Source organism: Pteropus medius, unplaced genomic scaffold (genome assembly GCF_902729225.1).
Source record: "Pteropus medius unplaced genomic scaffold, Ma_sr-lr_union100, whole genome shotgun sequence".
In the NCBI taxonomy this organism is placed as follows: domain Eukaryota; kingdom Metazoa; phylum Chordata; class Mammalia; order Chiroptera; family Pteropodidae; genus Pteropus; species Pteropus medius.
The window spans coordinates 4,096,896-4,106,421 of record NW_024340693.1 but is presented as its reverse complement, the minus strand read 5'-3'; the positions used below and the strand labels follow the sequence as shown (position 1 = coordinate 4,106,421).

The following is a 9,526-nucleotide window of genomic DNA, read 5'->3' as shown; positions in this document are numbered from 1 at the left end:
TCCTCCCTCCTAGTCCACCCGCCCGCCTCCTCTGCTCCAAATGAAGAAAGTTCCCTTTTAGGGAGCTTCCAGCCTTCTGGTACACCCTATGATCAGCACCCACACATGTTCAACCTAAGCCTGTTACAGACGACACCATGACCTCACGCAAGTCATGTCTCCTATGATGTCACTTCATTACTTGTGGAACTGCGATGCATCTCTAGCTCGTCTCCCGGTTCTACCCTCTGCGATTCTGTGATGGGCTGCTTCCCGCCACCATGCCCCGGCCCTCTCCTTCTGAGATGGTCCTCTCATGCCCACAACCGTTAGTTGTAAAAAAAAAAAAAAAAAACAAAACTTACCAAGTAATACAGGAACGAGAGGTTGGTCGCAGCTGCGCTTTTCACTCTAGTGTCCTTTTTCTCAAACATTTTTAAGGTCTCGACAGCCTAGAAATGAAGTAAGTGTGTGACAGCTGACACTGCCACGGGGACACGACAGTGCTCAGGGCAAGCTCGGGACCCGGGGTAAGGCCAGCCCAGGGCATGGACAGGTGGATTAATATGTTAAGAAAACAGATGATGAGAACTTCATTTGAGAATTAATAAATCTTTAAAAAGGATAAAATGACACTAAAAATACAATAAGTGAAGTGAAGAGCAGACGGGCTCAGGGCTGGCGGGAGGAGTGAGTGTGGGGCCTGTGGGGCCTGCGGGGCTCGGGGCAGCTTTGCGTTCACCTTGCAGAACGGGTGGGGCCCTGAGCTTTTACCTAAAAGACATGATCTGCTTTGCTCTTTACAAAATAATTCTAGAATTTCTGCTTCCGGCTCTCAGACTGGCCTATAGAAGGCCATTCTCCCACTGAGAACAATGAGAAAAGGCAGACGAAACACGAAGGATATTTTCTGAAGGTACTGGAGAGCCACCAAGGCAACCAGGGTTTGAAGGTCAAGGACCCAGAGCGAAGGCGGGCCGAAGAACAGAGAGACAGATGGGAGCATAGGCCGGGGGTCTCGTAAACATACTGGCGTCCCAGAGCGAGGAAGGGCCAGGGGCTGGGAATTTTCCAGAAGTGATGACGAAGAATAATTGCGGGAGAATTACAAAAACGATCTGAAGTAGATCCAAACCCAGTCGCATTTTCAAGCCGTGAGAAACCAAAGACGTTTCTCACCACTGGAGGGCTGGACGATCCCCAGCACACAGGCTGCCCCCGGGACGGTCAGAGGCCTGTGCGAAGGATGCGTGTGGGCTCAGGCTGGGAGTCACTGGCAAGAAAGGAGCAGAGCAGGACGCCAGGCCCCTTCCTCCCTGCCTTCCTTTACGATACAGGTAAAGGTGCTCGGCCTTGGGGTGCCCACTGCTCCCAGATAGCACGTGTCCAAGCGACAACCGGGCTCTAGCTCTGACAGTGGCCATCGGCCACTCCCGGAAACACTGACAAGAGCTGAACTGACCGTGCACCGTGCACGTGTCTGACCTCAGAGGAAGCGCATTAAACACATGGGCTCAATTTCTTTTAAGGGAAGACTTTAAAGTGCTAGATTCCACAAACTTTGGTCACTCTGTCGCAGAGTTCGAATAAAGACAACTGTTGGGAGTGTCTGGGCCAGCAGTTTATAATCCACGAAGTAGACTCTGGCAGGGGAGAACCCCAACATCACACCTCGCTTTTGAGAGTCTGTTCCTCACTTGCATTCTCGGGAGGGTGCTCTATAGAGCGGCTGAGGTGACAGCTCTTCTCCCGCTCACCCTGTGGCTCCCACTCCCGCTTGGAAAAGCTGGTTTTACTTTGAGTGAGGAGTGGGTTGCCTAGGCCTTTACTCTTGGATGGTGTCACACATGTAGGTGCTAACGCAGCACGGTCCATTAGCCCCTCTGAAGTCAAGTGAGGGAAACAGAGCTGCTCTGTGTTCCGGCTGGCCGCCCAGAGAGCTAACAAACAAGAATGGTATTTTAAAAAGCTGAAGGCTACAACGATCTATAGAAGTCCTTTTAGAAACAGCTATTCACGCTAGAGTGAAAGAATGTGTTGGAATTTAAAATTCTGATATTTGCTAATTTGTGGCTTATTAGTAACAGTATGTTAAGACTACATTTAAGACCGAATTATTCTCCCCAAAATGGTCACTATAAATTCAAACAATACATAAAAACAATGCAATCCAAAGGTATTACCTAAAAGAAATACCCAAAGTATTCTGAACTTAAAATATCCATTTAAAAACATCTGACTAAATAAAAACATATTTGTAATTTATTTTCCAAACTATAAACTATTCTAAAAAGGCTACATAACTATTCTAACAATAGGAACATTCTCAGGTATATCTGGCTTTGAAACAGGTTGTTTTTATAACTGTTCTTTGCAAGTTCAATGAATGCATCTGCAATATTTGTTTGATTTATAACTGAAACTGATAAAAGTCCACTTAATAAAATTAAATTTAGTTGTAAATGGCAAAACAAATAATCAAAATAAACATTGTTGGCCTGGGTTGTTGTTGTTTTCAAAAACAGGAAAATGCATATGTATTTGTTTTGTTTTTCTTTCCTCTCTGATGCCATCTAGCTGCTGCCTCGGGTGCCACTGAGTCTGCCTCCAACTTGTCACTGGCCTTCCGTGCTCTACTCTGCGTGCTCCACTCCGCCCGCCTCGGCTTTTAGGGGACTTCTTTCTCTAGTGTGAGGGCAACTGCACGACCGCCCGGTCATCGCACAGAATCCTGCTCTGAGATTTAGCATCTTTTCTCAAAAAAGTATCAAGAGTTACCTTCAGAATCATGTCCTTATGCAAGAAGACACACATTTTCTCTTTTACTTTGAATTGTAAATAGTCTTCATCAAATGATCATTGTGAATTACATCAGCCAGCCCTTTTTAACCTAATCATGTTCCTTTCACACTAAGATTGTGCTACACCCACCTCATCACACTTACAATATACAAACAAAAGAAACAACGCAAAAGCAACAATGTTAAAATGAAAGTGGAAATTACATTTTAAAACTTAAGTAAACTAATTGTCATTAAACTTGAAAATGCAAGTCGAACGAGAGACCATTTGAATGATGATAGCTAGGAAAGCGGCCAGCAATAAAATCTGGGTTAAAAAGTGAGTTTTAATATGAGAGAATGAGAGTTTCTTCCTTAATGGACACAGTTTTAAAACATGAACTATGGTGATACATTGTTGCATCTCCCTAAAAAGACCGATTAAAAATAAAGTCTCAGGAGAGACCTGGCCAACGAGCCTTCCCCGCCTTCCGCCTGCAACGGCGCTTCTCGCACACGAACACGAGCGACTGTCCACAGATAACCAACGCGGGGTACCGAGGACCAAGCTGTCTCACGTCGCCCCCACTGGAAAAACATGACAGCGGCACCAGAAAGCTACCCCGCGGCACTTTTCACGACAAAGGATGTGATGACCGAAATGACAGAACAGACCTCACGGTCCTCTGAAAAGCCTTTTCGGAGCTTCACAGGTGCTAGAACGACTCTGAGCGCACTAACCCGTGCACACGTTGGAACCAGCCCCTGGAGTGCACCGCATCTGCCATGTGACCGTGACACCAACGCTGGGCAGCCCTGCTGAGCCCGGGCCATCTCCCGCCTCCTCTAGGAGGGTGCCCGTCATCTCCACAGTCTCCAAGATGAGTGGAAGGCCCTTCGGCAGGGGGAAAGGCGGGAAATGCAGGCTGGGGCGGGGCGCGGGCAAGGGACCATGGCTTTCCCTGGCCCTTGCTCTCGGTCTCTACTCGGAGTTGCTGAGGCTTCTAGCTGCCGGCACATCTGACACTACCCGCTGGTATGACAAACCAGATATCAAGTTTCATCCTGTTGATTCTCTTTTGTCTACCCCCACCCCCTTACAGAGCTGCCTATTCTTTTGCTGTTATCATGACTGTGTCTCACCTGGTCCACCTCCACCCAAGGTAGCAGCGAGACATCTAGAGGGCTCTGAAACTGTGACTGGTCTTCAATGGACCTTCAATAAGCAAACCAAGTGGGTAAAAGAGGCAAGAGGAAAGCGCCCTGGGGAGAACGGTGGGTGGGAGCGGAGGCTGCCGAGTGGCTCCTGGCCTTCCTTCTGCACACAGTACCCGACTCTGAAAACTCTTAGAGCTTCGGAGAATAGCCTGGAAACGTCCAGGAGGAAGCTGACCTCTGCACAAAATTTAGCAACTAACCAGGATTAACATGGAAAGCATTTACATTTTTAAAGAAACAGGACGAACAAGTCAAAATTCAAAGTAATACTATAGTAATGGAAATTATGTAAAGGTAGAAATTACTCAATTTCAGAATAATCGGAGATAACATTATTCTAGAGAAGAGTTTCACAAACGTTATTGCTTTGACCAATTAACATATAAAATTTCACCTGATTTTTTAAAACTTACTTGGTTAAAGTCCTTCTGTCTCAAGTATGTAATTGCTTTGTTTATTTCCAGGTCATTTGCTAGCTCTACATATTGGGAAGCTTTCACAACTTCAACACACCTATAATGTAAAGCAGAAAAAGGTTATTTTGTTTAGTGTGTGTGTGTGTGTGTGTGTGTGTGTGTGTGTGTGTGTGTGTGTATGCATGCCTCTTCAATGGTCGTGATCCCACCCAGCAAAGTAGGCTGTAGACACGGCTAATGAAACTTCAGGCTCTCCAAGAAAATAATCTGGAAACCACTGATTCAGTAATACATACACACACATATATACGTGGGTGGTTTTCTTAAATTTTTTCCAAAAATTTTAAAGTTCCCCTAGTGTTATATAAGGCTAAGCACTTGATTTCTTCCAAAAAAGGCATTAAGTTACTAAATTCTTCAATTCTAAACTAATTTTCCCATCTGAATGACAAACGAACATAAAGATCCTCTGAAAAGTCTTATTAGTGCTTCACGGATGCTAAAACGATTCTAAGCATTTATGATTTTTTCATTAGTTTGCTGTCACTTTTAATTATTTATGGCATTTTCAACAAATTGAATTGATATCCACATTCTTTTTTGGATTTACTAAATCCAAATCCATTTTTGGATTTACTAAAACAATTTCAATTTCTAACAGGTAAAATTGTTTTCATATTTTTTCATCTTAAATGCTCTGATAGTGAGAAAAACTCTAGAACTTGCAGAACATAGTTAATTTTTTGTGTACAAATGTGAACAGACTACAGAGCACAGATAATCTATTTTTAACTGTATATCAGGCACTGTACCAATTCCTTCATAAGCATTACCATCACAACAGCCCCGAAAAGCAGTCTCTGTTTTACAGATGGGAAAATAGAAGACCTGAGATCACACAGGCAGGAGACTCAAATAAGAATCTGAACTCAGTTCTCGTTGAGACCAAAACCCACTGCGCCAAGACTAATGTTCTTAAAACTGAGGTTAGCTGAAATCAATTTAGAATTAACTGGATTAACAGGATTAATTTTAAACAAGGATCATGAGCTTTATTTAAGAAAAACAGAATAGAAAAAATATCAACGGGCATTGTACATAATAGGGGCAAGGATTGTGTCATGAAACTTGTTTTAGTAAATGATGTAAAACAAATTACTTACCAAGGGTCCGGTCAAAAACTGTTTCAAAGCCACTGGCCTACACCAATAATTTAAAACTATGAAAGCAGAAGATCCCATTCTTCAAGCAGAACCTTGTTTTTAACCCTGATTTATAAAAGTGTCCTTGTTTGAAGTGGCGAGAGAGGACACCAAGCTCTGCCTGCTCAGTACCTCTTCAATGATCGGCGGTCCCTAGCCCCGCCCAGCAAAGTAGGCTGTAGACACGGCTAATGAAACTTCAGGCTCTCCAAGAAAATAATCTGGAAACCACTGATTCAGTAATACATTCAGCAAACATTTACTGAATGCGTACTGTTTGGTACAGGGGCTGTCAGGATAAGTGAGATGTGGTTCATGCCCTTATGGGGAAGCAGGCAGTGAGGTAAATCCTGTGGAAGAACTGTCCTGAAGGAATACGGGAATACCGGGGTGGAGACTGAAGCACACCAGCAGCACCCTGCCCACAGACACCACCAGACGGTCCACCCAGAACCTCTGGACAGGCTGATTTGCCTGATGAAGCCAGCTGGTAAAGACTGGAAGGGTTGCCTACTTCCTCAAAGGCGCAGACACCTACGTGAGGACCCAGAAATTATAAATAACCCATGAAGTGTATCACCACCAAAGAAACTAATAAAACCCCAATGACTGAACCTAAAAAATGGAAACCTTTGAACTGATGAAGAATAATACTCTTAAAAAAATTCAGTGAACTACAAGGAAATAGACAACTAAATGAAATTAGGAACACGATGCACGAATAGAAAAGTTCGAAACAGAAAACAGTTACCATCACAAAAACAATCCCCAGAAACCCTAGAACTAAAGAATACAATGACTGAAGAAGAATTCATAAAAGGCTTCAGCAAAAGACTTGAACGAGCAGAAGAATAATTAGTGAATCGTCTAGAATTTGAAATAATCGAATCAGAGGAGCAAAATAATAAAAGAATGAAAAAGAAGTTAAAAAGCCTACGTGAATTATGAGACACCACTGAAAGAAACAACCTGCATATTAGTGGAGTCCGAGAAGGAGAAGAGAAGGAGGGAAGAGCAGAAAGCTGATTTGAAGAAATAATGGTAAGACCCTCCCAAATCTGGGGACAGAACTAGATATTCACGCTCATGATGCTAATAGGTAACCCCCAAATTTCAACCCTCCAAAATCTTCTTCAAGACACATTATAATAAAACTTTAAAATCAAAGATGTGGAGAATTTTTAAATCAGCAAGAGAAAAAAATTCCTCGCATATAAGAGGACCCCACAGGGCTGTCGGCAGACTTCCTAACAGAAGCCTTTCGGCCCAGGAGAGAGTGTGTGACGTGTTCAAGGGACTAAAGGAAAAACTCAAACCGAGAATACTTCGCCTGGCAAAGCCGCCTCTCAGAAATGAAGGGTGGATACGCCAACGAACTGGGGAGACTTGTCTCCACTAGCCCCGCCTTTTGAGGGATGCTGAAGGGAGCTCTTCAGAATGGAGTGATAGGATGCTAATTAGTGACATGAAAACATGAAAATACAAAATATGCTGGAGAAGGTAACTACATAGTCAAATCAGAATACTCTAATATTGTAATATGGTGGTATGTCAATCACTTAATTCGAGTATAAAGGTAAAAGACAAAAGTATTAAAAATAACTATAGCTACAATAACTCATTAATGGATACACAATACAAAAAGAGGTAAACTATGATATCGAAAACAAAATTATGGGGGGTGGAAAAGGGTATAGTTTTTGTATCAATTAAAATTAAGTTATTATTAGCTTAAAATAGACTTTTAAGATTTTTTATGTAAGCATAAAAACTTACAGAAAAGATACACGGAAGATAGAGAGAAGAGAAGCAAACAATACCACTATGGAAAATCATCAATTCACAAAGAAAGACAGCAAAAGAGGAAGGAGGAAGAAGGAACAAGGGAACTGCAAAACAGCCACAAAACAATAACATGGCGTGAGTGCCTGTCGAGAATTACTAAGAAATAATTACCTATCAGTATCCTGATCTATAAAAAAGTACTTAATTGTAAACGGATTAAATTCTCCAATCAATAAGCAGGGTGCCTGAATGGATTGAAAAACAAGTCCCAAGTATATTCTGCCTATAAGAGATTCTCTTCAGCCTTAAGGACACACATAGGCTGGAATGGAAAAAGATATTGCACGTAAATGGAAAAACCAAGAGAGCTAAGGGAGCTATACTTATATCAGGCAAAACAGACTTTAGGTCAAAAACAGCAACAAAAAACAAAGAAGGTCATTATAGAACAACGAAAGTTCTATTCATCAGGAAGATTTAACAATCGCAACTATACATATATGTTGTCAATATCACAGCAGCAAAGTAGAGTAAGCAAATCTGAAGGGAGAAATGGACAATACAACAGTAGCAGAGAATTTCAATACTACACTTTCAACAATAAATTGATTACACAAACAGAAAACCAAACCTTAGACCAAACCGACCTAACAGACACATACGGAGCATTTTGCCCAACGGCAGCAGAATACGCATTCTCAAGCACGCACAAAACATTCTCCAGGGCAGATCACGAGTTAGGTCACAAAACAAACCTCAGCAAATATAAGGAGACTGGAATCATGCCAAGTATCTTTTCTGACCATAATGGTATGAAACTATAAACCAGTAACAAGAGGAAAACTGAAAAATTCACAAATATGTAGAAATTAAAAATCACCCCCCTGAACAACCAATGGGTAAAGAGGAAATCAATAGGGAAATTTTTTAAAAATCTTGAAACAAATAAAATGAAAACAAAACATACCAAAACTTATGGGATGCAGCAAAAGCAGTTCCAACAGGGACATTTATAGTAATAAATACCTACACTAATGAAAAAACATAAGAAAATGACCTAAATTTAAACCTCAAGGAACTAAAAAAAAAAAAGATACTAAGCTCCAAGTTAGCAGAAAAAAAGAACAGAAAAAAAGTAACAAAGACCAGAGCAGAAATAAATAAAACTAAGACTAGGAAAACAACTGAAAAGATCAACAAAACTAAGAGCTGTTTTATGAAAAGACAAAATAAACAAATATTTAGCTAGATTATCTAAGAAGAGAATAGAAAATCGAACAACAAAACAAGAAAGGTGGTGGTGATTAGGAAGCTCACTAAGATCAGAGCATTGGTGTAGCAGTGATTCTTGGATGACACCTGGGAGGGAGAGGGAGGAGGGAGGAGGAGGGAGGAAGGAAGGAAGGGAAGAGGAAGAAGGAAGGAAGGAAGGAAGGAAGGAAACTAGGCCCGTAATTCTTCTGTACTTTATTTTCTAACCACGCACACGTATCTTGGGGTCTTAAAATTCTGGCAAAGTACCACGTAGAAGAGGTCACAGACTCCCTCTGTTTTCTAGAAAGACCATACAAGAGAGTTTCATGAGGGGCCAATTTGGGTTCAGTATAAAGAATGTTCTAACCCTTAAATATGTCCCGAAATAAAGCAAAGGGACTGAACACCAGGAGAATCCAAGCAGAGAGCAGGATGCTATACAGGACATTCCTGTGCTGGGTGACGTAAGAAACGAATTCGACAAACGAGCAAAGGTTTTTCCGGGTCAGATACAGCTCTTCACTCCCACCTGGGAGGTCCGCTGCATCAGGGGACGGTAGCCTCTTCCAGGGCTATCGCTCAGGACAGAAAGTGCAGTGCTGGCGACACGCTTGAGGTAGAAAAGCAGAGAATGAGGAAAGCAGCGTAACATGGAGGCGGCGCGGGCTGCAGTCTGCACAGCGGAGCGATCGCCGACCCGCACGTCCAACAGGAGCCCCTCACCTCAGCACTGCACCCACGCGCCGAGAGCAGTGAGAAAATACGTTAGAATGGTCTGGTAATTATATTTTAAAATATTAAACATTTCACTCTGGTCTATGTTAATCTTACCATACGCTACTACTTGCTTGATCAGTAGAAATCAGTATTCACGATTGTTTATTCACTCTTC

General features: G+C 42.3%; 1 protein-coding gene across 1 annotated transcript in view; it reads right to left on the bottom strand.

Moving 5' to 3' along the window:
- IFT88 (intraflagellar transport 88) overlaps positions 1–9,526 on the bottom strand; it is a 73,246-nt gene that overhangs the window by 29,760 nt on the left and 33,960 nt on the right. Inside the window, exon 15 of the mRNA XM_039863190.1 lies at positions 345–431. Coding sequence (XP_039719124.1) covers positions 345–431 — 87 coding nt within the window. The remainder of the gene's footprint in view (positions 1–344; positions 432–9,526) is intronic.